General features: G+C 41.3%; 2 protein-coding genes across 19 annotated transcripts; both read left to right on the top strand.

The window, feature by feature from the left end:
- Position 1: 1 nt before the first annotated feature.
- GLS (glutaminase) lies at positions 2–12,782 on the top strand. Of its 10 annotated transcripts, XM_086828552.1 has the most exons (8): positions 709–808; positions 936–1,129; positions 7,369–7,475; positions 9,712–9,741; positions 10,273–10,512; positions 10,571–10,944; positions 11,004–12,031; positions 12,153–12,782. In XM_086828552.1, the coding sequence occupies exons 4-8, from the start codon at positions 9,734–9,736 to the stop codon at positions 12,330–12,332; spliced, it is 1,830 nt and encodes a 609-aa protein (XP_086684678.1). In that variant the 5' UTR covers positions 709–808; positions 936–1,129; positions 7,369–7,475; positions 9,712–9,733; the 3' UTR covers positions 12,333–12,782. The 10 variants fall into 10 exon arrangements, with proteins under 10 accessions (XP_020805796.2, XP_020805801.2, XP_086684678.1 ...); XM_020950137.2 differs by having other exon boundaries at positions 2–1,129; XM_086828549.1 differs by lacking the exons at positions 709–808; positions 936–1,129 and adding an exon at positions 6,942–7,088.
- Positions 12,783–13,207: 425 nt separating this feature from the next.
- On the top strand, positions 13,208–25,513 carry nemy (cytochrome b561 family member no extended memory). Of its 9 annotated transcripts, none has more exons than XR_002319380.2 (7): positions 13,317–13,709; positions 15,890–16,045; positions 23,292–23,515; positions 23,578–23,800; positions 23,860–24,024; positions 24,585–25,166; positions 25,229–25,513. XR_002319380.2 is itself a non-coding variant. In XM_020946717.2 (6 exons), exons 2-6 carry the CDS (start codon positions 15,927–15,929, stop codon positions 24,724–24,726), a joined length of 873 nt encoding a protein of 290 aa, XP_020802376.1. In that variant the 5' UTR covers positions 13,208–13,709; positions 15,890–15,926; the 3' UTR covers positions 24,727–25,513. The 9 variants fall into 9 exon arrangements, 5 of the variants coding, with proteins under 5 accessions (XP_020802376.1, XP_020802409.1, XP_020802420.1 ...); XR_015270680.1 differs by lacking the exons at positions 13,317–13,709; positions 15,890–16,045 and adding exons at positions 18,058–18,256; positions 18,687–18,935; XR_015270679.1 differs by lacking the exons at positions 13,317–13,709; positions 15,890–16,045 and adding exons at positions 22,603–22,734; positions 23,136–23,226.
- Positions 25,514–27,235: the final 1,722 nt, after the last annotated feature.

Raw genomic sequence — 27,235 nt, forward strand, 5'->3', positions numbered from 1 at the left:
TGGTTCTTAACATTTTATTAAATTTCATCTAATTCCGTTCCACAGTTGCCACAGAAATCAATGAGTAATTGAAACTAATTGAAATTGATAATTTAGAAAATTTGTACAGCTTTTATGCCAAGTGATTAACTTTTCTTTAATTTCCGTTTCTAAATTAATGCATTTTTGGTTGTGATACGTTAAATTTTCTCTGCAAGTGTATAAAAATTTCGGTTTCATGAAGTTAGCTTCTTATTTTTCTTATTAGCAAGCTATACATAATTTGGAAAGTTTTTAAAAAAATTACAAACACATTAAGCTTAAAAACCACTTGTCTTCAACTAAAACTTTCCTCTCTGATTCACTATATTGAGTTTATTCGAGTGTACGCCTTAATTTTGCACAATTGTGCGAGTGACGTCACGACGAGCCAAGACGAGCCCCCAGCAACGTCATCGCTATCTCTCTCTGTTGAGGAAAAGAGTGTAATTACCTCCGGAAAAAACCTCTCTCACGCCCCGTGAGCTTCACAGGAGAATCCTCCACCGAATCGGGCGAGAGAGAGCGGAGAGGAGAGTGCGATTTATGCTTACTTACAGCCGAAGAAGTAAGCGACGCTGCTGCCACCGATTCCGATTCCCGTTCCGATACCGATTCTGGCGAGGTGCTGAGCTGATTATGAGCTTTCTGCTTCTGGCCGAGACGTCGCTCAGCATTAGTACCTTAGTACCTTGCGAGTGGTAAAAGAGAACGCATGTGCAGACACCGGAGCGGATACGCAACGTGAACGAATATAATAACGAAGCAGCAGCAACAGCAGCGGCAGCAAGTACGAGCCAAAGGTTTACCCACCCTCTCTCTGAGCCACGGGACTCCCATCCGATAATCCAAGAATCAGAGCCATCGTCATTAGGGCAGCCAATTAGCCAAGTCAGTGATTGTGATAATGCTTAAAGGTGTTCCCACGCTAGCCGGTCGTAACCTGCGCCTTCTAACTGGATCCGGACAGGTGCTAGTCCCCCATCGCCCCAAGGCATCCGCCGCGGAGCCGGCCGAGGCGGACACTGAACTGAACCAGGAGCCGAATCTCTTGAAGCGCGTCAAGTTCGGGCATACGGGAAAACAGCTGCAGCAGAAAATAGCCACAGAGGTAAGTGGACATAGGCAATCCCCCTTGGGGTTTAAGTGAAAAGGAACAGCTGACTTTGTAACTTTTTTGGCCACAATTTTCTCCCTGCTATTGATTTTTTCATGTGATATCATAAACGGTGGGCAACGCGTAATCCCCGCAGATGCGCAAATATTCTGGCGGAAAGCAAACAATGTGCAGAGTTCCCGAAAATAGATTTCGAAAACTAAACAAGAATAAGAAATGGTGGGGGAGGGCACGAAAACTGGAGGCGAATTCGGGCACGTAGGTTATATATGTAGAACTCATTTCATTCAGCCTGACAACGCTGTATTTTTTAATGAAGAAGACGCCCGGCATTAGTTTAATTAGATAAACGCCAAGCACAGCGTGACTGACGCAATCTCCTGCCCTCCAGTTAGCACACACCCACTGTCCTGTCTCCCTATACGAAAGATAAAAAAAAAAATGTTGGTTATCTTATCGGATCTGGGATTGCGGACGGAGGAACTACCGGCAAATTAATTGTGAAATTATCATGACAAATTTCGGGGGTTGCATAGGTGCTAATCAGGTGCAAATCAAGTGACACACTCATCCCTAATCCCCCAGAAACGCATGTGACATGTGGAACTCCCAGAAATTAGTTGTCAACAACAATAAGTTTATAAAAATGTCAAAAAACCAGACGACGGCGAGACGACTGACCGAGACATTGAAATGCCGATCGAGATTGTGAACTTGTGCTGGAAATCTGCCCCGAAATTAATCTCTCCTCGCTCGTCGATCACCATCAAGAATCGTGGGCTATAAATATACCCCGACGCGGTACAAAACATCATAAAATTCCTAATACGCTTTGGTTTTTTTTAAATTTGTTCAATAGAAAAAAAAGTAAAAAATCATATCAAGTAATTCTAATCATATCAGTTAAATCTGAAATCATATCAATACAAGAGATAATGAAGGAGAAATCATATCGGAAACTATAGAAATACTCAGTTTGGTAGTCAAATCACACCGGAAATCTAGTTAATCTATAGTTAATATATAATTCTAAAATATCATTCTGACACTTTTGATAATAATCTAACTAAAAAGTCATTGTGATATGTAATAAATACTACCATATCTATGAATCATGAAGAGGTTTTAAACCAACCTTAAAACACCAATGGAAATATTTCAAAAAAGATATGATAAATACAAGTTAATTGAGTTACATTCAAGTTATATTTCCCATTTGTTAACATTTCTTTGTGTGTAAACGAGTAAGAGAATCTTAAAAGTCACGCGAAACTGTCACCCCAAAATAAATTGAGTAAACGTGAGCTTGGCAACACAAAATAGAAGAACAAATAAAGCTAGTGCTGATATTTGTCATTGGAAAAATCGTGGGCGGCTATAAGATGTGCCAAGAGTTCCATCACTAGACCAAATTGTTTTGCGGTTCTTCCGTTGCCATGGAAGAGCTAAACGAACGCACATTCATAAATATTTAGCATACTACGGAGTAGGTACATAAATGTGTTAATATTTTAGGTGCCACAACACAAAAACCAAGCCCCTTCACCACTCACATGGCGTTTACCACCAGAGAAGTGTGAGAGAAAGCACCCAGTTCTCTCAGTTCTTAATTATTATATTATGCTCTCTTTTCTCGCCAATTTATGAATAATATTTGCCAACAACTTGAGTTCGCGTCTCCGAGAAATTAGCAGCTTTATGGCAGTGAATTCTTGCTAAAATATTTTTTATGAATCATAAAAGTAATCCCTTCAGAATATGTCTTTAAAGGAAACTGTATTTAACTCAAGATAACAACAGTTTTGATTTTAGATTCAAAATTTAAATATCACTCACTATTTTATATAACTTACAATCAAATCACAAGACACAAATAGATAAGACATTAATAATAAAAAAGCTATTTTTTCTAAGTTATTATATTTCAAACAAGAAAGGAAGTTAACTTCGGCACGCCGAAGTTTATATACTCCTGCAAATTGAAATTCGATCACTAGCAATATAATTTACTTATATTTATGTTAAAAAAGAATGAAATACTGCCTGCTGTATCATTCATCTATACATTGTATATTTACAGTTTTACACTCACAGTTTTGTATATATTTTATCGAAGTCCGATTTTCATAAAATTGTACACAAAATTCTAAAATAATATATAATGGCTTTATATTAAATTTGATGAAAATCTTTTGAAAACTGGAAAAGTTCTAATTTGTATCCTTAAAATTTTCCGATTGTTCCCATGGCAGCTATATATATGTATATATATAGTCCACCGATTCGCCATGCTCCGACTTATATACTAGTAAAATTATATAGAGGAATAACTCTATAGTTTTATTCAAATAGCTTGCTCTTGGTTCTAAAACTAAATTCGCACATGTGTGCTATGATTCCCAACTTGCTCTAACATCCCCGGAACGAAGTGCCTTCTGCCAGCCAGGTCTTAGATATGTGTTGTGTTACAAAAGTTGCAAGTCATTGTTTATAAGTGTTCAAAGTTACTTACTGGCCTTAGATACTTAGTGTTCAGAGTTACTTACTGGTCATAGATACTTACCGTTCAGAGTTACTTACTGCTCATAGTTACTCAGTGTTCATAGTTAATTACTGGTCATAATTCTATAAATCGGCCGATAGTTCGTATGTTTGATATATATATGTATATATATAGTCCACCGATTCGCCATGCTCCGACTTATATACTAGTAAAATTATATAGAAGAATAACTCTATAGTTTTATTCAAATAGCTTGCTCTTGGTTCTAAAACTAAACTCGTACATGTGTGCTATGATTCCAAACTTGTTCTAACATTCCCGGAACGAAGTGCCTTCTGCCTGCCAGGTCTCAGAAATGTGTTGTGTTACAAAAGTTGCAAGTCATTGTTTATTAATGTTCAAAGTTAGTAACTGGTCATAGATACTTACTGATCATAGATACTTAATGATCGTAGTTACTTAATATTCAGAGTAACTTTCTTCTTGGTCATAGTTAATTAATGATCATAAATACTTACTGGTCATAGATACTTACTGTTCAAAGTTACTTCTTGCTTATAGTTACTAACTGGTCAAAGTTAATTACTGGTCATAGTTCCATAAATCGTCCGATTGTTCCTATGCCAGCCATATATATGTATATATATAGTCCTCCGATTCGCCATGCTCCGACTTATATACTGCTAAAATTATATCGAAGATTAATTCCATAGTTTCATACAAATAGCTTGCCCTTTGTTCCAAAACAACTCTCGCACATGTGGGCATATGATTCTCAACTTGTTCTAACATCCCCGGAACGAAGTGCGTTCTGCCTGCCAGGTCTCAGAAATGTGTTGTGTTAAAAAAGTTGCAAGTCATTGTTTATTAGTGTTCAAAGTTAGTAACTGGTCATAGATACTTACTGATCATAGATACTTAATGATCATAGTTACTTAATATTCAGAGTAACTTTCTTCTTGGTCATAGTTAATTAATGATCATAAATACTTACTGGTCATAGATACTTACTGTTCAAAGTTACTTCTTGCTTATAGTTACTAACTGGTCAAAGTTAATTACTGGTCATAGTTCCATAAATCGTCCGATTGTTCCTATGCCAGCCATATATATGTATATATATAGTCCTCCGATTCGCCATGCTCCGACTTATATACTGGTAAAATTATATCGAAGAATAATTCCATAGTTTCATACAAATAGCTTGCCCTTTGTTCCAAAACAACTCTCGCACATGTGGGCATATGATTCTCAACTTGTTCTAACATCCCCGGAACGAAGTGCCTTCTGCCAGCCAGGTCTCAGAAATGTGCTGTGTTAAAAAAGTTGCAAGTCATTGTTTATTAGTGTTCAAAGTTAGTAACTGGTCATAGATACTTACTGATCATAGATACTTAATGATCATAGTTACTTAATATTCAGAGTAACTTTCTTCTTGGTCATAGTTAATTAATGATCATAAATACTTACTGGTCATAGATACTTACTGTTCAAAGTTACTTCTTGCTTATAGTTACTAACTGGTCAAAGTTAATTACTGGTCATAGTTCCATAAATCGTCCGATTGTTCCTATGCCAGCCATATATATGTATATATATAGTCCTCCGATTCGCCATGCTCCGACTTATATACTGGTAAAATTATATCGAAGAATAATTCCATAGTTTCATACAAATAGCTTGCCCTTTGTTCCAAAACAACTCTCGCACATGTGGGCATATGATTCTCAACTTGTTCTAACATCCCCGGAACGAAGTGCCTTCTGCCAGCCAGGTCTCAGAAATGTGCTGTGTTAAAAAAGTTGCAAGTCATTGTTTATTAGTGTTCAAAGTTAGTAACTGGTCATAGATACTTACTGATCATAGATACTTAATGATCATAGTTACTTAATATTCAGAGTAACTTTCTTCTTGGTCATAGTTAATTAATGATCATAAATACTTACTGGTCATAGATACTTACTGTTCAAAGTTACTTCTTGCTTATAGTTACTAACTGGTCAAAGTTAATTACTGGTCATAGTTCCATAAATCGTCCGATTGTTCCTATGCCAGCCATATATATGTATATATATAGTCCTCCGATTCGCCATGCTCCGACTTATATACTGGTAAAATTATATCGAAGAATAATTCCATAGTTTCATACAAATAGCTTGCCCTTTGTTCCAAAACAACTCTCGCACATGTGGGCATATGATTCTCAACTTGTTCTATCATCCCCGGAACGAAGTGACTTCTCCCAGCCAGGTCTCAGATATGTGTTGTTACAAAAGTTGCAAGTCATTGTTTATTGGTGTTCAAAGTTAGTAAGTGATCATACATACTTACTAGTGAAAGATAATTACTGGTCATAGATACTTACTGATTATAGTTACTTACTGGTCATTGATACTTACTGTTCAGAGTTACCTACTGCTCATAGTTACTTATTTTGCTCATGGGTAATTCCTGGTCATAGTTAATTACTGATCATAGTTATTTATTGATCATAGTTACTTACTGGTCATAGATACTTTATGTTTATCGATACTTATTGATCCTCTATATTTAACAACCGTTTCTCTGGCAGTTATCTTATATAGTGTTCAGATTTTCATAAAAAAAATACGAAATTCTATAATAATAATAGAAGTTCTCCGATTTCCTCCCGAATTTCTGAAAAATCTTTTTCTTTTTAATTATGTCGGTGCTTCCGTTCGAATTTTGCGTCAATGTTTCGTCCGTCAGCTTTTGGGATCCCAATTTGAAAGGTGCCAAAGTCCCACGCTAATGGTGACAGGCCCCTTCAACGGAAACTTGTTTGCGAAATATTTAATTCTTCTTATATATATATTTTTTTTTTATACCGCACCTGATCTTGTTGTTGTTGTTATTGTTATTGTGCAGCTCACATGACTTTCTTTCTCTGGCCGAAATATGTATTTAATAATATGCAAATAAGCAGCAAGTGCGAAAAGTGATCAACAATGAGAGCAAATTTGGGAGGCAAAGATTTACTTAGCCAGAGAAAATAAAGAAAAAGAGATTGATTTATAGTAGAAATATATTATGCGGCACGTGAAGATAACTTAATTGGGTTTATTTCCAAAGAAAGATAAAGATATATTCGTGTGGAATTTTTTTTTGTATGCAATTCGAAGCAAAGTTAATTAGGAAATGTGTTTTCCGCATCCGCCGAGGACAGGAAGTGAAGAAGACATATCTTTTTCGCTGATGTCATCCTGTTGGGTAAGCCAAGCCAGGCAAAAAGGACTTAGGGCTGGCCAGGAGTAAGTTCTAAGCTAATTGATTACTCTTTCTTACACAAAACATTATTTAGGGTACCTGCAAATAGCTGGCCATGAATTTTAAGTAAATTAAAATAATATATATATAGATTTATATATGAAAACGAAGATTGCCAAGATAGCGGACTTACTTCTCAGCATGCTAAATCGAACAATCCTCGTAAGCTTATTAGAATAGTATTGCAGAGTTTTGGGGATTCCCCATTTGCTGGGGAAAGACCTACCCCCGTGTGGCTATAAAAGGTTCTTTGCAATGGCTTTTCTCCATTATTCCGAATTGATCCAGTTGCGGAATACGTTGGATATATAGCTTAAGACCATGCTAGTACGTGATACAAAAAGGGGGCGCCGCGCTTTGCATAACTGCTGGGAATACGTGACTTTCATAGGGAATTTCTGTTCCGAACGAAGCATTTTAATTGATTCTTTGTCCATTTCAGAAGAAACTACGCGCTCCCCCACTACTGAATCTGGTGTTTGCCAATCGCAAGTTATCCTTCTATGACACCAGCTCCACGCCGAAGACCAACGAGGAGAATGCCAAGCTGTGAGTACACATGTTCCAAAGCAATTACTACCCTTTACATCTCCACCAAGCACTCCACCACTTCATCACTTCACACTGATCCCTCATCGAAAATATATAGAGCACTTGCACAAATGCATCCCAGTCACTAACTGTTAGAATTACAAAATATTTGCCCATTAATTGGCACCCTTTCTGCCCACATCTGCCCACGTGGCTCAAATGGGTTGGGTCAACAGGCTCCGGGCTGGTACCATGTCAGTCCACTGATCCATTTTTAGATCCACTGCAGTTTGCACATCTATTCATAGCTCGGGAAATATTGTTTTGCAAAGTGCAGCCAAGAAGCGTTGACACACACAATTAACGATCGCTGCCCAAAGTCCGAAAGGAACTTGGCAAATATATTTTGATGGCACATTTGGGGTAAATATTTTGTGGTCGTCACCCCTTTTGTCTCAAAAAACCGGGACTCGGCCTGGGAGATGGGGCTCCTAGCGAGGAGAGGTATCTGCCCTCGGAGCACGCGCTAATTGCCGGCAATCTGCGATCGCATAAAATAAATTAACATACGTTTATTAAACGAAGATAAAAATCGAATTCGCTCAATCTGTTTCGGGTCTGCGGAAATACATACATAGATATAGATGAATATACATACATCATAGTATGTTCGATGTCTGATGTTGGCGAACTATAAAACCATTGCCGCCACTCGGCTGCGCTCATTTCGGCGGTGACGGGCCGCAAGTTTGCACAGAGAAAAGGCGGATATATCGGTTATAATATACAGAATAATGGGCGATCGTAGTTGGAACCTGCTGCAGTATGCCACCGAGAAGGCGCCACTGCCCCTCGATGGCTACACGGCCGAGGAGGCGGCCCAGTTCAAGGATAGCATCAGGCAGAAAATAGTCGACGACCTCAAGTCCATGACGGGGGAGGAACTGATCGAGTTGGTCAAGCAGAATGCAGCCAAAGTTGAGGAGGAGAAGGCAGAGAATCGGGGCACATCCGCCACATCCTTATCCGGCAGCGAGGAGGGCAAGGAACGCATTCAGGACGATGCGGATCTAATTGATGCCGGAATCATAGGCGAAATGGTGGCCGGACTTTGCACCAAGAGCCAGAAGGCGATGTTCGTCAAGGTGATAACGAAGTATATCAGGTAAATCATAAGGTGAATCAGCAGCAGTCGTGCCCACTCCAGGCCTACCCTAGACCTCCTTATCGCGGAAAACGAGGTTCCGTCGTCGCGTGACGTAGTTCTTATCGGTTTCGCTTGCTAGGTTTTTCTTTTTTGTAGTGGTAAAGAAGAGGTTTGGTGCCCATGTGGATGCGACAGACAATGGCCATTATAAATCCTACACAGCACCGAGACTCGCTATCGAACAAAGTGCTCGTGTATTGGTGTTTGCCTATAGGGAAAAAGGAGTTAATTAATTTATTTTATTGGCAATAACATGATTTAGAAATTAGCACATTCCGGCTCGACTCTCAGTGGTGCCCTCCGCTCTCCGGCCGCTTATATCTATCTATCTGTATCTGTATCTGTATCTGTATCCGATAGCTATCTAAGTGCTCCGTTCGCTGGGAGCAGCAGCAAAAGTCACACATTTGGCTAATGTATAAAACGCTGGCGCGCTTACAGTTGTTCCCATTAAACTTGCAACAGTTCAGCGCTCAAGTCAAGGCGATCCCAGTCCCAATCCGCAATTTAGATCCACTAGATACAGATAGAAATCCAAACCCCTTGACAAATATCACGTATACGCCGCGATGGTGCAGACCGAGGAGATAGAAGCGTTGAAGCGCCAGAGCGAGGACGGGGAGGCCAAGGAGCGAGAGGAGAAGTATAGGCAGGACAAGGAGCAGGACACCACTGAGACGGCGGCCATCATCGAGGAGATTATCGAAGGCATCTCGCTGCAGAATCGTCGCGGCACCATAGTCCGTACTATTTCCGCAATAATCAGGTAAAAATAGTGCCGGAAAAAGATGCAGTCAGGGACAGGGTCTCGTGTACTATATGATACAATGTCTGGTGGATCGTAAAAATAGATTGTGCACAACTCACACACACCTCCCTCTCTCTCTCTCTCTATATATATATATATGCGACAGACACACCCTTCCCCACCATCATAAACAGAAATTGCGTTAATTGACGCTCATTACACGAGAGTTTATGGTTAGCATATGGAAGTGTAACTAACGATTTGCCATTCGATCATCCTGTTTCCATCCTATCTTTTAGCAATCAGCGACGCCACTATTCGATGCGGCCGTGAGTAATAGATTGATTTGCAACCCACCCGTCCTTCCTTCCCTCCTTCCAGTAGAATATTTGCGGCAGTTGCCATCTTAATCAAGCCCCAAATTGAAGTTGATTGAAGTGATTTCCCCCAAATTGATGGTCACCCGAAAATCAAGAAATCAAATCCCAATTAATCAAATCAACCGAGCATGGAGATAGATCTATTTTTAGCGGCGAGAACAACTGGATCTCTGCTGTTTTTAAATGCCTGCATTGGATGGATGTCTGTGCGCCAATTAGCACTCTAAGCCCTAAAGTCAGTTGGCCAAAGACAAACCCCATCCCCATTCCCATCCCCAATCCCATCTCCCCCGTAGATATGTGTAGCTTGTGTATTTTCTGCGAATTTTGTTTTGCTTTTCCACACACGCATGCTAAAACTTAGTCGGGGATCGCCGCTCAATTAGCAGGTGCCCTAAACCCAATTGCTTTTATGCGGCTTCGAAACTATTCCGCTAATTGCCTTCATACTAACGGTCGATTTCTGTTCTTCATTCGCAGCCACCGGGAGCAGGAGCAGCGGAATGCCGAGGACGTGCTCTTTGATATGTTCGCCAGCGAGGAGACGGGCCTCATCTCGATGGGCAAGTTCCTCGCCGGGCTGAAGACCACTGGCATCCGGCGGAACGATCCGCGAGTTCGCGAGCTAATGGATAACCTGAAGAAAGTTCACAAGTTGAATAACTACGAGACGGGCTCATCGGCGGAGACGCAGCATCTCAATCGGGAGACCTTCAAGGCGTAAGTTGCATCCCCAATTCTGACTAGCTTCAGAGGTAATCTTATCTTATAATTATAGCGTTGTGGCCCCCAACATTGTCCTGATTGCCAAGGCCTTCCGCCAGCAATTCGTCATTCCCGATTTCACCAGCTTCGTCAAGGACATCGAGGAGATCTATAACCGCTGCAAGAGCAACACCTTAGGCAAGCTGGCCGACTATATTCCCCAGCTGGCTCGCTATAGTCCCGACTTCTGGGGCGTGAGCATCTGCACCGTCGACGGACAGCGTTACTCCATAGGCGATGTGGATGAGCCCTTCACCCTCCAGAGTTGCAGCAAGCCGCTGACCTATGCGATCGCCTTGGAGAAGCTCGGCCCGAAGGTGGTGCACTCGTACGTCGGCCAGGAGCCCAGTGGCAGGAACTTCAATGAGCTGGTCCTGGATCAGAACAGTAAGTGAGCTCTCCCTTTAAGAGAAAGAAATCTTCATTAATACCCCCGATTTTAACAGAGAAACCGCACAATCCCATGATAAATGCCGGTGCCATTCTCACCTGCTCTCTGATGAGCGCTCTAGTCAAGCCTGACATGACCTCCGCCGAGATCTTTGACTACACCATGTCCTGGTTCAAGAGACTGTCCGGAGGAGAGTATATCGGATTCAATAACGCCGTATTTCTCTCGGAACGCGAGGCTGCGGATAGAAACTATGCCCTGGGCTTCTACATGCGGGAGAACAAGTGTTTCCCCAAGCGCACGAACCTCAAGGAAGTGATGGACTACTACTTTCAGTGCTGCTCCATGGAGACCAATTGCGAGGCAATGTCCGTGATTGCCGCCAGCTTGGCTAACGGTGGCATTTGTCCCACCACCGAGGAGAAGGTATTCCGGCCGGAGTGCGTCCGGGATGTGCTCTCCATCATGCACTCCTGCGGCACCTACGACTACTCCGGTCAGTTCGCCTTCAAGGTGGGTCTGCCGGCCAAGTCGGGAGTGAGTGGTGGCATGATGCTGGTCATACCCAATGTGATGGGCATCTTTGCCTGGTCGCCGCCTTTGGATCACCTGGGCAACACGGTGCGAGGCCTGCAGTTCTGTGAGGAGTTGGTCAACACATTCAACTTTCATCGCTACGACAACCTGAAACACCTGTCCAACAAGAAGGATCCGCGCAAGCACCGCTACGAGACCAAGGGTCTGTCCATAGTAAATCTGCTCTTTTCCGCGGCCAGCGGGGATGTCACGGCTTTGCGGCGCCATCGTCTCTCCGGAATGGATATAACCCTGGCGGATTACGATGGCCGCACGGCCCTGCATCTGGCCGCTTCCGAGGGCCACCTAGAGTGCGTCAAGTTCCTGCTGGAGCAGTGCCATGTTCCCCACAATCCCAAGGACCGTTGGGGCAACCTGCCGGTGGACGAGGCTGAGAACTTTGGCCACAGACACGTGGTGGAGTATCTGACCAACTGGGCGGCCAAGGCGGATCAACCGGACGAGTGCAAGAATGAGGCGGTCACCACCAAGACGCAAGCGGATGAGGTGAGTTTATGTTCGCATTCGGTTTCAAGTTCAATTATTGGTTCAGTGCAAATTCTAATCCGAAAACGCGATCCTCCTAATCCATAGCAAGCTCTGTCTAAATTCTTATCTCACTTTTCAGGAAATTGTCAGCACCAGCGACCTGGAGACCAGTCCGGCCACCAGTCCCGCTGCCACACCCGTGGAGTCGGGCTCCAGGGCTGGATCCGGGAGGTCTAGTCCGGCGCCATCGGAGGCGGGCAGCACGGCGAGCGCCGGGAGTGGCAGCAGCGTCGACGACAAGACCAAGCCAGGCCTCTAAGCGGCTGAAGTTTCAGAGTTCCGGATGCGCAGGATCCCCCGTTGAATCTCTCCGACTAAATTATTCGCACAACACTTTAGTTTACACCTATGACGTCTTATTAGATTAAATGTATAATTATATAATATAAATTTATAATTTGTAGTGGCATTTGTACTTGTACTTGTAGCTCCTAGTTAGCATCAAATATTCCAGGATATCCTACGAAACAATGACAATAATCTTACGAATATCTAACCCACACAAATGGGGTCTGTGACCCGCCTAAGAAATGTATTGCATTCATACTTGTCAATTGATATTTGTGTGTGTGTTTTAAGTGTGTTTGTACAATGTATTAATTATCCTGTTCCAATGAGCCGAGCAGTGTGCTGGCAGCCTCGGTTATAGTTGAATATAAATACTATACATAAATATATATATATACATAGTTAGCTGACAAAACCACAATTTCATATCTTTTATTAAATATACAAAAGTATTAAACGATGGGTAAATTAATGTATTTATGGCTTAGTTATGAGTCCTTAAACTTTGATTTGTTATTGATTCAAAGAATGCAAATAATTTAAACTTAGTTTTGATCGATTTCCAATTCGAAAACTTGAAAGGAATATAAACCTTGGCCTCTCAAAAAATGTTTACATTCTTTTTTTTCTCTATACCATTATTACAAACAACATTAAAAGTTTTCCGGAGAATATTTAATAAGAAACCAGGTCACAATTATATTAAACATTTAAGTTTGTAAGCATTATAAAGACATTCTTCTGTACAATAACTTTCTACCCAACTCTACTCGAATCTACAGTGTAGAAACTGTAAAACCGACAGCTTTTTACATCGGCTTTAGTTTCCCGACTGTGGTGGAAGTCACACGAATTGGATGTGGATGTCGCACCGCCCACAATTTCCCCGCCCCTCGAACCAAAGTTCCGTATTGTCGTCGTGTTTTTGTGGTCGTCGGCGAACGCTGGATTTCCCAGTGCCATATATGAAGCTCTACAGTTCAGTTCGTTCGCAGCATTCGTGGAGTTCGGACCTCAGCCAGAGCTGCTCCTCCTCTGCCATAGTCAGTGTGCGTGTGTGCCGGTCTGTTTGCGGAGTTTCCACCGCATCCATCACGCTCCTCTTCACGTCCAGCTCCTCCGGAGGGATGCAGCAGATGCAGATGCAGATGCAGTCGTGCAGCTCGTTCCCGGGCAGATGAATTAATTGTGGAAAATAGTTAAATTCCAGCTCGTTGAAGCGGCAACAAATCCAATTAAGCATATACACCATTTAGTGGCGAGTTGTGCATAATTGAGTAATTAAGTTTCATAGAAAAGGGTTTTTAAAACACCGTCGCCGCACACAGACACGCCGCAGCAACTTGGGGTAGGTTCAGAACGTTCGGCAAGGACCGTAAAACGAGAGTGGCAAGAACAACAGCAGCATCATCATTTCCGGATCCGCTTTTCCACTCTATAATACAGGCTTTTGTGTGATTGTGCTGGTGTTTGTGCTGCTTGCTCATAAGAGTTCATAAACCACTAAACAGAGGACAGCCCGAAATCGGATTATTAAGTCTCCTCCTTGGTCGGCCTCCTGGGTTGTCCGCAAAAAAGGATGTCTATTGTGGAGCGAACATCCTTCCCCGGAAACCGCTTCTATTATTGACAATCTCGCTGCACAAGTCGCTGCATATCCGGGCCCTCGAAATATTCGGGAGCCCTTCTCCTTTGTGAGTGGATTTTTGGCCGCTCGCTTTGTTTGTTTGTTTCCTCCATTTGGCGCAGATACGGGCAGCGTCAGCATCTGTGGGATTGCATAATGTCCAGCTTCCTATCCAGCATCTCTAGCTCTCCAGAAAAGTAGCCCACAGCGATTGCAGCTTGGGAATTGGGTCTGCACTCAGGAAAAGCAAAGATTTGGAAACACATTCTAGTCTTGAAAATGGGTTGCAGTTGTGAAAGTTTAGATAATAATGGAACATTTTGGAGTTTTACTAAAATGTTGGATTAATTCTGTCCCTTTCATCAAAGGAAATTAATTATAGTTATTCTTAAAACGATATGCAAATGACCTGGAAGGAGTTAGGGAGATATGAACATGTCTAAACCTAGAAATATCAAGCTAAATCCTAATCATATATATATAGTTAACAGTTAATATTTTAACATTTATTTACACTCTTATCTTGGCTTAAGTTCTTAAGAACTTTGTTAGAAAATAACAATATCCTCTTCTCTATTATTTCCTTCTGCTTTGTTGGGCTCAAACTACTATCAATCTATCAATTAAAGAACATTTGTGCTTCCAACTTAAACTAAGTAAGCTTCCCTGATTCTAATCTTTATTAAACCTATCATTCCAAATCTCCATTTTGGAGCATTTCTCCCTCTGCATTCCAAAAATGGAAAATAAATGACAGAGTCAGACCGATGGCAATCAAAACAGAACCGAATGCACCCACAGTGGGAAACTTGTCTCCGTCTCATTGGCTAATAATACCCCGCAGTCGGTTCCTCTATAATCAGCATAATCCGTCGAATGGGGGGAGTAAACTCACCTCCCCACATCCCCTTGTAGTCCGTGGGAACTGGACACATGTGAGGGCTACCGGGTGCTGGCAGTGGGCTATGCAAACAATTCGCAGGAGTATTTCCAATGGGACAAGGGTTTGGGGGTAACTGGTTGACCGAGCAAAAGGAAGTCGGCTTCGGCATCAGCAAATGCCAGGCATTGATGTGTCCATCAAGTGTCGCCGTGTCCGTCTCTGTCTCCGCCTTGGGTTCAATGAACTGCCGGAGGAACTAGAACGTCCGATAATAATTGATGGGGCGATAAATGGGAGAAAGAGAGGTAGAAGGGAACCCCCCACACACATCGAAAGTATCTAAAGTATTTTGAAGTATCTGGAGATGGAGCTGGAGCTGGAGTATCTGCGACTTGACAGGGACATGGTAAATCGGAAATTGGCGCTCTCTATCTCTGTGCAGAACGCATTCGGACGTGTGATGGGCCAATTTCACACATGGCAGAGGCGGAAAGAAGTGCTCGCAAAGAGCCAAGAACCCAAACAGAGTGCGAGCCAAGTGCAATGCCCCGGACTTCAGTTGACGCTGCACTTTTGCCACCTTATGCTGCAGTCAGTCGCCAAAAATAAAAGCCGAAAGCCAAAAGCCATTTCCACTTCCCATCTTCCACTTCCCCCAAAACACATACATATATGAGAGGCGGCTTCCCCGCTCATTATGTTTGGTTTCTGTGAGTTTGTGGGGGAAAGTACATGGCCCCCATCCAGACTCCGCGACTCTCCCCATTCCCATTCCCATTCCCATTCCCATTCTCTGTCCAAATACAAAATGCACACATGCAGACGTAATGAAAACTGGCATATAGCGGCGCCGCTATTCATCACCAGATGGGATTTACACCCACTCCGGGATCCATGGAGGAGCACGACTCTTGCTCTGCTCTGGTCTGCTGTTGTTCTCTCTATTAAAATGCCACATTTAAATGCCGAGCCTCATAAATGTTTCCCTCTCATCCTTCTCACTCAACCACACCGGCAGCCAAAGGAACAGCGGCATCAAAATTGATTGCTTTCGCATGGACACGAATTCGGTGAGCCCGTTGCCACCGATGGAGGAGGCTATGGACAGGGTCAGCGAGAAGTCACCGCCAGGAACACCCAATGGCATTGAGATGCCACCGCCGCCAGATGAAAAGTGAGTACATCTATGTTTCGTATATATTTATTAGGGTTTTATTTGGTGTTAAAGTGATAATGCTAGCCCATTATTTTATATCTGAAACATCACAAAAACAAGAAGCAAAAAACAAACCAACTTTGGGAAATCGAAGTTTATATACCCTAGCAATTAGATCATTGAAATCATCATCGCTCACCCAAATATACATTAAATTCAATTCGGAAAGCTTTTTAATGCCAGTTTTCAATTAATTAACAAATCAGTTTACAGAGTTTTAAAATGTAAAACATTCAATTTTATGTCAAATTTAGAATATAATAAATATGGTTTATAAGGTCGGATATGACTCCTTTAGATACTCCTTTTGGAGCATACCTCTTAAGACTTTATTTCAATTAATAATTAAGATAACTTTGTTATTTATTTATCCCTATCTCCAAAGTCCTCCGAAGACAGCAGCTGTGCTTGTGATTTTATTTTAATTTTTCCAATCAATCCCCTGACTGCTCAAAAAACATCAACTAATCAACACAATTTAGTCAGCAGCTATTCCCCGACACAATTTTGTTTATCAATATTTAAGTAAATTGTGTCACTTTGGAATGGCAAATTCGAGGCAGTCCAGGCACAGACACAGAACCATTTCCCCGGTGGCCAATTTGGAGCTGTCTCTCTCTCCCGTCTAGCCGGCAATTGGCCTTGCCCATCTCCGCTTTGCTCATCCGAGCTACCTCCAGCTCAAGTCTTGGATATGAAGAGACTCGGCTGCGCATCCGTAGGTTGTCTTTAATCGATTTTAATGGCACCACGCGGCGTATGTGTAACATTTACATGAACTAGGGAATAGGAATAGGAATAGGAAGCGGTCACGTTAGGAAAGGCTAATTAACAATGGGGGAAAAGTGGGAAAAGCGTCGACGCCTACACACCCTTTTGGAGGAGAGTGAGAGGTACTGACCACAGTTTCGTGGTTATTTTTACGCGCCAATTTCCTAATTCACGTATCTTTGAAAGTCGTAAATTTTATTTTAATGCGACCTCGTCGCAAATCACACAAAACCATCCTCAATGTACATACATCCGCCGTGGTCAGAGTCCATACATTCAACAGTTGATCGCGTGAGGCCTTCACATAGTAACTGGCCGTAAACATTCCGTCCGTAATCCTTCCACGTCCTTGTCCAATTCCTGGCACGCAGCTCGCCCAGTACTAAACCCGCCAAGCTCCAAGTAATTACGGGTATTTTTCTTTGTTTGCCGACAATGACGAGGACTCAACCTTTTCGCCGCCTCGTTTTCATTTCATTTTCATTTGGTTTTCATTTGATTTCCAGTAATTTTTGGGCGCGTTGGCCATCGCAAAACCCACTGGAGCCCAAGGAAAATAGAGCTGGAATAATGACCCAAAAGTCCCTGGACAGGGTGTGTTTGTTGTCGTCGGCGGGTCCTGGGAGTGGGAATAGGAGTTGGAGCCGGACAGGATATATATATAGTGTGCCGGTAATTGGTGACCCAGTACTCTGCCACAAATTAGCGGAAGCCTCAGGTTCCATAAATATTCGATTGATTTCAGGCTGAACTCTCTGCTCTGGCAGGTGTTTTTTGATTGATACGACGTATTTATTATTTACTTATTTATTTATAGTCTATTGTCTATTGACAAACAGGTGCCCCCATTAATTAGTTTCTTAGGGAGTCGTTCTAGGTAGATTTTTATTTGAATTTACGACCATAGAAGTCAGCTGATGATGATCTTGTCTGCCTTTTATCTTATATTTACCCCTATAATCTCAGCAGAGTGACAACCTTTTGGTAGAGAGATTGTTGCATAATCCAAGGTCGCACCCGAGACTAATTAAAGACGTTAAACAAAGAATTTACACATCTTTAAATTTGTAGCTACCTCTCTGGTTGGTTGAAAGTTAGCTCACTGGTTGTAGTCTGTGATAGGGAAGATCCCCACTCTTTGGTTTGTGGCTCTGCTGTGCCCGCTGAAGAGCCGTTCGTGTCTCCGCTAAATTATCGTTATTAACTATTTGGATGGATGCCCAGCAAGTTGGCATGGCGCCCGCAGTTCCAGAAAGCTTCGAGCTGAAAATTGAAATTAATTTTCAGTTGTCTCTGGCCGATCGTCGCGATCTGATCGTGGAATATATCACCCTCTCTCTGAATTCAATTGAGGATTCTTCGGGCGGCATTTGAATAGCGTTTGTTTGTGTTAGTTTGGTGCGTTGTCTATAAAACAAAAGGAGCAATATAAACAAAACATAAATAAAAAATACGAAAAGCGCTCTTTTATATATTCAAAGTGCTTTGTTTATAGTGAAACTAGTGTGTGTGTCTGTCAAGATTTTTGATGCATCTTGCGGTTTTTACAGAGTTTCTTTCACTTGGAAACAGAGAGTTATTCGAAATTTGCATCTGTAGAAATCGCCTTAATTAAATTCGATGTGAACTTGCGGCCCCGTGAGCACACATGAATAAATAACGAACCGAATCCGTCACTGTTTTGGGATCGTGTGATTGACAAATTAACGCAGTTCGATTAGCATCTCTATTCCGATCCAGCTAGATCTATTAGCGATTACCGATCCCAAACGTTTAGATTCTGTCGGTTCTCAATTGTCTCTATCTCCCGATTGTGGCATTTTTACAGAATCCAAAGCCGAAGCCTAATTACCACAGACACTCTATACATAAACGACCTTTAGTCGTTCGATATACATATATATTTAGAGCTATATAGCACCGATCTGTGACGCACCGCCCAGCGATTCTACGTATAGTGGGTGGCGGTGACAGAAAAAGCGGAAAAACCTCAACGAATTTCGGCCCAAATAGCAACACTTGACTAAATGCGTGATCGCCACTTGGCCAAAATGCCGCGTGGAGGAACGACAACAACGTAAGTTCTATAAAAAATTACAAATAATAATATCAGCTGACAAAGTACGTTCGGAAATTGTAATGGAAAAGTATAAAATAATCAGGGTAGATAGATTTCAACATTAAATAAGAATCTAATTCATCTCCTAATTCAAATTAATGGCAAAAAAAGGAATATTTGATTAATAATTTTAATTAATATTTTAAGATCTTCTATTAAATATTCTTCTAAAAATGTACTTTAAATGGTCTTTAGGATCATCTATCGTCATTGATGTTCATTGTTCACCTTGTTGTCTTTTCTTATTTACTTAATTTAAACAATTGCGGCTTACGGAGAAAAGTTCTGCGATCCCTCGTATTAGGTTGTCGTAGCGCGAATTCGATTGTGCGAGTATCTGGCAGATACAATTTCAATTTCGTGCATGTTTGTGTATGTATCGTTCGGATTATGCGATCCGAGCCGCACACTCCCTCGAGATCGCCTCAATTGAATGCGCCACGACATCGAAGTCGTTCTCTAAACAATTCCCGGGCTTTGTAAGGCAACACCATGTCGGAGGAGAGGAACACGGAGACCGACTACCACAATAACATATAGTCCCCGTACATCTTCATAATTAACCCGCAGGATGCGGACGCAGTGATGTGTGTACACTAATACAAATTGGAAACTTAAATTATATATATCGTAAATAAAAAATAAGGGAAGATTTAACTAACAGATTAGGCTTGTGGGACCTACAACATAGGATTTATGGTATTAGTTTTGATTCTTTTTGAAAACTTTTCGTTTTTGTCACTACTCTCTCATTACGATTCAGTATTTAAATGAATACTTATTTCTTTCGGTGTACCAGTGAGTTTGGTTAATTTTCAGCCATGCGTGCGACAGCAAATGATTTAATTTCCTCGATCCGATCCTCAGACTTTTAATTGTACATTCCGCGTCGGCTCGTCGTTGGTTACATCTCTGATGGCTTCCTTAATTGAGTTGTGCCCTGGCTTCCTGCTACGATTTCTTTCCAACTTCATACTTCTTACCCAATGGGCCAGTTAGCAGAGTGCTCTAGTTTTTCTTTGTCCAAGTTATGAGCGTAATTAGCCTGCTTTAAGTTCGCCGTTTATCTAAGTTCTTGCTTCCCTATTATCAGATTAGTTCCAGCATTTCTTGTTGATCTATTCTCACGGAGACAAGTGGATGCCATGGTCATCTTACGGTGCCCGCCTGTCACATGACTGCGATAAGCGAGTAACCAAATTTTAGCCAAAGCCCGAGGAGAGTTTCCTTATCTGTAGATAAGAAGCTAGACAGGGAGAAATGTATTATTTAGAACTTGATTTAAGCAGAATCAAGACATGCTTTTTAAATATTTAATCAGAAATATTCACCTCATATCTTAGTCTTATGTATTTTATTCAGTTCAATAAATTACACAAGATAAGAACTAGACAAGAAACTAACTTCGGAAAGCATATTTTTTTCCAGAATTATTAAATTAAATCGGAATTAAATCGAATCCTTGAAACAATATCGGTACTTTTATATAACTAAGCCAAAATAGCATTAATTTTAATTCGGAAAGCATTTCTATGTTAGTCTTTACTAGGTCAATAAATCTGTATATTCAATTAAAAATTTAAAAAATCAACATTTGTATAAATTTTTGAAAATTTTAACGATGTAACCCCTTATAAAATTTTAAAATTTTGATTTGATTATTTGATTTATAGGGTCGGAAATGACTCCTTCACATATAATACTCTTAAAAACATTTGCCTTGAAACATTTTCTTAGGCAACTCTCATGGCGATTTATGTTTTAATTTAACACAGAAAGCTATTGGGTATTTCCCAGCAATAAGTGCAATTACCTGACTATCTTTAATTATAAATTAAATAAAAGAAGACAAGATTCAAATTGACTTAAATAATCCCCAAATATTTCCTGATTGCTACTTAAATTTATCACTTTAAATCAAACATTTTGCATGAAGCATTGAGCCATGACAAATCCTCGCACGGCTCACTGTAGTTTGAATTTGCATTTAATAAATGGCTTTAGGAATTTGCAGATTACGCTGACACAGCGCTGCGCTTTCTCTGTTTATTTTTCATCGCATTTGCAGTGGGTGCCACTGCCACTGCCACAGCCGAGTCAATAGCCTTTCTCCGCCGCGATGACCCATTAGCCATGAGTCGCTGCACCCAGACCAGCTCCCGCTTCAGCCTTAGCTTCTGCTTCAGCTTCAGCTTCAGCTTTGGCTCCAGCTCTAACTCAGACAGAGACTGGGATTGAGGTTCAGGTTCAGGTTCGAATAGCCCAAACAGGTGGCGGCCACGGCAGCCAAATAAACGAGTTTTCCATAAAACGTAAAAGCTTTTAGCGAAAATTTCTCAGCAAATGAAAAGTGAAAGAGATACAAATGCACCGCCTAGATACAGATACAGCTACAGCTAAAGCTATGGCTATGGCTACAAATACAGATGCTGATACAGATACAGATGCACCCGTTCGTGGGCTTGTTTTCCAACAATCTGCGGCAAGTGAAATGTGTGTTAAAGCAAACAGCCACTGTAGCCTAGCGGTGCCCCAACTCCACCGCAGCCCTCTCTCCTCCGTCCTATCCCCAACCCCGTTCTCCCTGCAATGTGTTGATAGCTAAATGCCTGCCCCAACCGCACTCCCAGACGCAGACACAGCTGCAGCCACAGATGCATCCACATCCATTGCGGCGGAGGAGCTGATGTTGTGGCAGCCGCCGTTCATTGACATCGCCATTGGTCTGCACATACAAAAAAAGCATGATCAATTTGCATCTCCTTAAAATATCTTGTTAAAACTTATTGCTAAGGAAATTGAAACAATTAATATTAATCACCTTCGAGTGGGTTTCATTTTTAATTATATATTTTAAAACCATAAATGAAGGGACTTTGAAGACAGACATTTTTTCTTCGGGTGCATCTGCTCCCCAATCACACTCCGAGGTATCTGATGCTCTCGGTGGATCATATCGCCTGTAAATTGGAGCACCCAATGGCATTATCTTCGCTGTGATGCAAGTGTCGCTACTCCGAGAAAGCGAGAGTGCCACGATAATGACAGTAGTTAGTTTGAGGCTGGTAATTCGATTCACTCTTGCTTTCATTATCACAGCGTGGGGCAGCGGCTCGCACTATTAATTTAAATAATAGCTTTGTTTACTCTCTCGATGCACGTAAGTACATATGTATGTATGTATGTACATTGTTGCACCAGCAGGCAGCATCGAGCGGATTTCCGACGAAGACAAGAAGCTGCACTTGGCGATGATTAGGCGGCTCGTTGGTGGCCAGCAATGCGCCTAATTGCTGGTGGTTTCTACTCCAGTTTCGTTTGTCTGTTTGCCTGTTTACTCTCGTCAGATCAACAGATGGCCTTTGGGTATCCGTGGGATTTCTCCCAGCTCTCCACCCTCCCCAAAATAAAGCAGCTCTGTTCCGATGATGGATGGGTAACTTCAGTGGCCGTATTTCGGATGGTGAGATCATTGTGCTCTCCATCCATCGAAAATGGATGTCATACGATCGCACACGACAAGTGATGAAATTAATATGACAGACAGCCGGCAATTGGGTGGAAACAATACGCCGCTTTTGGACTCCACACCCTGGTACGAACGGGGGAGTCATAGCTCCAGTTGTCAAGAATTCAGTTTACAATATCCTATAATACAAACACCAATGGAGACGGACTCGAAGTCGGATCTGAAGCGGAAAGTCAAGGAAAAGTGGAACATTCTGTACTCGAATTTGTTGGAGAAGCCATCGCCAAAGTACGGAGTGCTGAACCCTTTGAATCTGAGCTAATCCAAATCACGGGAGTATACACAATTTTCCTAGCAAATTAGATAATTGCTCTGGTCTTCTCAGATCCTCTGGGCTTCCACTTGATCGTCCGTCCGTCTGTTGTCTATCAATTAAGACGATTAGCAGCACATTCAACCCACAATTAGTCTAGTCGAATCTTTTAGGGAATCTTGTAGGGAATCTCTAGAGGAGGAATCTCCAGCGGAATCTCCATAATTCCATCATAAATTGTGCTTAATGAGGGACAGCCCACATCCATATGGCTTTGTGCTTGGATTAGCTCAGAGTTCGTTAGTGTGTGTACATAAATCGAAATGTCTTGTTAAACGAAAGATAATATATGGGATTCTTATGCCATATATCATAGTTTTCAGAACTATGAACTCCATTGATGGACCCTTTATTGACGAACTCAACCGCCTGCTCCTTCGTCCGCCCAAATTTATGAGAAGGAGAAAGTAACTGCTTCCGATTCCATATTCTCTATGTATTCTGTATTTCCTGTGCTCCCATCTCCTTGCAGGCGCTATGAGGAGGATCCGGACAATGCCTGGAACTGCTGCTCGTGGTGCGAGTACTTGCTGATCGTCATCCTGTCCACGATCCTGCTGGTGGGAGTCCTCGTGCTGACCCTCTTCTGGGTGATGTTCTATCGCGATGGCTTCGCCTGGTCGGAGAGTCCCAAGCAGCAGTTCAATCTCCATCCCATCTTGATGATTGCCGGCTTCGTGACGCTCTCTGGATTTTGTAAGTTGAAAAGCCATTGTTTTGGACGCAATTATCTCTATGGATGCATTATTATTTTACAGCCATCTTGATCTACCGCCTGTGCCGGTGCGTGAAACACATCTACGTGAAGCTCATCCACATGTTCTTCCATGCCGTGGCCATTCCGTGCATCGCCCTGGGTTTCCTCTCCGTCTTCGACTCCCACGAGGCGTTGCAAAAGGTCAACTTCTACAGCCTCCACTCGTGGCTGGGCCTGGTGACAATGGGCATGTTTGTGCTCCAGTTCGTGATTGGCTTCTTCAGGTGAGTCTTCTTTTGATTCTGTTTCCCAATCCCGCATACTAATCAGGGGCTTACCATAGCTTTCTGGTGATGCTGTGCTGTGAGAACAAGACCTACAGCTGCCGCTCCGCCATGGTGCCCATCCATGCCAGTCTGGGTCTGGCCAACTTCTGGCTGGCCATTGCCACATCCGTCACGGGATTAATTGAGAAGGAGCGTGAGACTGCCAATGAAACGGGTGTGAGGTAAATAACTACTTAGCGATATTATAAGTTTTAAAATAATAAATAAGTCAGCAATTCAATACAAATTCGTTTATCAAGTCCGGTTACAATTAAATCATCTAAAAAAGAACCATCCATATATGGATTTTCTTGCAAGTCATTTGGCCGAAATTTGGTAAAATTATCTTTAAAAAAATAAATTAAAATCACTTTACTTACCTTTAAAACAGGCCTCTAACTCTTATAGGTAGAGGTAAAAGCATAACTTTTAACTTGAAAACCTTATTAAACTTTTGATATAAATCCACCTGCAGCTATAGGAGCTATCGGACCAGGTTGGCCCAACTTTGGTCTTTAATTTTAAGATATACAACTTTGCTTCTTTTCCTTTTATATCGCCAAGACTCGCATGACTTTTATACATATTTAACTCTCATATAGGAATGCTGCGAACTAGCTTTCTCATCCTCTGCATAATATAGCTATGAAATAAATATAGTGCAACCTAGCTTATATATATTATTTTTATCCTATTATAACATTATTTTAATATTCTAATTGAAACCTATTTCCCCTTGCAGCACGGAGAACAAGCTCGTGGAGCATTACATCACCAGTGCCATTGGCATTACACTGATCTTCATTGGTATTATCGTTACCTTTGCCGTGCGGCGGTCCAACGCTCCCGCCTCCGCGAAGGTTTACGTTACCGAGCGCATTTAGGCCCGTCTTGAGGCTCGTCGGAGTCTCCGTCGCCGGAATCGGTCCACGGCCAGGACGGAAAGCGAGTCGCATGTGTATCCGAGGATCGTATGGAGCTCTGCACTGGAGCCCGACCCCGAGCCCGACTCCGACAAGGACTCGGGTAGCCGGATCCAGGTCGTCCTATCGCCAGGCTTTACGCACAGAGACCACGCTTCTGCATCTGTATCCGAACCCTTTGTAACCTTTTATATGCCAAATTAAGTCCTCTCCATACACTTAGACTCCGCCAATGGCGCCTATCAAAATCTTAACTCACTTTCAAGTTCTCCGTAGACGCATAGGATTAGGAATCTCAGAAAAGAGCCGACCAAGCAAGCAAATCTAATCAAAATTGAAGTGTTCAGCCGAACTTACTGCTGGCGTTCAGCACCCACACGCATGATTATCCAGTTTTTTCGGTACTATAGTAGAATTTTGATATAAGCCCATGTTACTAGCGTAAGTGTATCGTATCTATCAGGGGACAGACTCACAGAAATCGCTGGAGAGAGATGATTGCGAGGAAGCCAATCTAGGGGTATCTTGGGAGCTCCCAAGCCAGAGATTCGTGTGCGTCCCCTGAATTAACCTTACCACATAGCGCATTAAATGTACCCACTCGGACTCAAGCTGTCGCATTTGATGTTGTTTATAATCGTTCAAGTACTTGTATTTCATAATGCGCTAAGCAATATAAGCTGTAAACCAATTTTACAAACAAATAATAAACGATAATTTGCCCTGTCTGAGGGGTTTCATAATACAACCCTTCCTTCTGTTTTTATCGGAGGCGAAAAAGCGCAAACACATCTACAGAAATTTTAGAAATTAATAATATTTATGCGCTTATATAATCCAAGTAAGTTTTAACAAACAGTAAACATCTAAAAATTAATAAACGTCGCACAGAATAGTATACAACTTTTGGCAATCGTCGGCGTTTTGGACATTTTATGACGTTGAGAAAACCGGCAATTTTGCGTCTTTCCATACATTTTACGTTTGTTTTTATACCCTTGCAGGGTATTATAATTTCAGTCAGAAGTTTGCAACGCAGTGAAGGAGGCACCTCCGATCATATAAAGTATATATATTCTTGATCCGGACCAATAGCCGAGTCGATCTAGCCATGTCCGTCTGTCCGTCTGTCCTTCTGTCCGTCTGTCCGTTTCTACGGAAACTAGTCTCTCAGTTTTGAAGCTATCTGAATGTAACTTTGTAGTTAGCCTTCTATATACTCTCACTCGTATATAAGTCGGAACGGGCCAGATCGGATGACTATATCATATAGCTGCCATAGGAATGATCGGAAAATTTTTACAAAAAAAAAATTATAATATTTTCAGTTTTCAGCAGAATTTGATCAAATTTGAGATATAGTCATTTTATTATACTCTACAATTTTGTGTAAAATTTTATTAATATCAGACTACTATATCATATAGCTCCCATAGGAACTATCGAGCAATTATTACAATTAATAATTATAATATTTTTAGTTTTCAATAAATTTTTATTTAATTTGAGGTATAGCCATTTTATATTAGTCTTAAATTTAGGTGAATGAAATGAAATCAGGTATTACTTCATTGTTTTATAACATAAGTATATATAATTAATATTGTATGGATTCCTAGTCATCGAAGTTCTATCTGCAAGGGTATATAAACTTCGGCGTGCCGAAGTTAGCTTCCTTTCTTGTTATATATTAATTTTTATAAATCAAAGTTTGCAAATGCCATAACTAAGATTTATGTATGAAGATTTATTTCCCTCATCAAAACTATCACAGGACAGCTTGCCGATTTGAAATTAATGCAGTTTTGGCTTAGTTATGGAATTTTTAAACTTTGATTGGTATAAAAAATAATTTAAAAACAAACGTAAATATATATGAAAAAACACAAGACCAAGAATTTTGAAATTTTTAGCCAATTTTTGAGAATTTAAAATTAAAATGTTCGAAAAGTGGCCAAAAATTTCATTTCTTATCTTTTTAAATTTGGTATGCAGATTTATTTCCCTCATCAAAACTATCACAGGACAGCTTGCCGATTTGAAATTAATGCAGTTTTGGCTTAATTATGGAATTTTCAAACTTTGATTTGTATAAAAAATAATATAAACACAAACGTAAATATCTATGAAAAAGTGCAAATTTGCCCGTTTTCCGAAGACCTTAAAATGGGCAAAAAGCCTATGATTGCCTCAATTCGTATACCCTCCGATTCGTCATGAAAATTCTAGTTAGCTAATAACAGAAAGTTGAGAGATACATTTTTGATTTGTATGAAAAATAATATAGAACAACAAACGTAAATATCTATGGAAAAATGCAAATTAGCCCAATTTCTGAACGCCATAAAATGGCCAAAAAGCCTATGATTGCCAAAAATCGTATACTTTCCGATTCGCCATGAAAATCCTAGTTAACTTATAACAAAAACATAAGAAAAAGAATTTTGAAAATTTTAGCCAATTTTTGAGA

This window comes from Drosophila serrata, unplaced genomic scaffold, assembly GCF_035046125.1.
Source record: "Drosophila serrata isolate PLE 108 unplaced genomic scaffold, ASM3504612v1 contig_184, whole genome shotgun sequence".
Lineage (NCBI taxonomy): Eukaryota > Metazoa > Arthropoda > Insecta > Diptera > Drosophilidae > Drosophila > Drosophila serrata.

Excerpts from the sequence above, each read along its gene's own strand:
- GLS (XM_020950130.2), top strand. The coding sequence starts at position 8,252 with ATGGGCGATCGTAGTTGGAACCTGCTGCAGTATGCCACCGAGAAGGCG. Across the intron at positions 10,513-10,570 it reads AATCGGGAGACCTTCAAGGC|CGTTGTGGCCCCCAACATTG; the intron begins GTAAGTTGCATC and ends TTATAATTATAG. Across the intron at positions 10,945-11,003 it reads GCTGGTCCTGGATCAGAACA|AGAAACCGCACAATCCCATG; the intron begins GTAAGTGAGCTC and ends CGATTTTAACAG.
- nemy (XM_020946717.2), top strand. The coding sequence starts at position 15,927 with ATGGACACGAATTCGGTGAGCCCGTTGCCACCGATGGAGGAGGCTATG. Across the intron at positions 16,046-23,291 it reads CCACCGCCGCCAGATGAAAA|GCGCTATGAGGAGGATCCGG; the intron begins GTGAGTACATCT and ends ATCTCCTTGCAG. Across the intron at positions 24,025-24,584 it reads GCCAATGAAACGGGTGTGAG|CACGGAGAACAAGCTCGTGG; the intron begins GTAAATAACTAC and ends TTCCCCTTGCAG.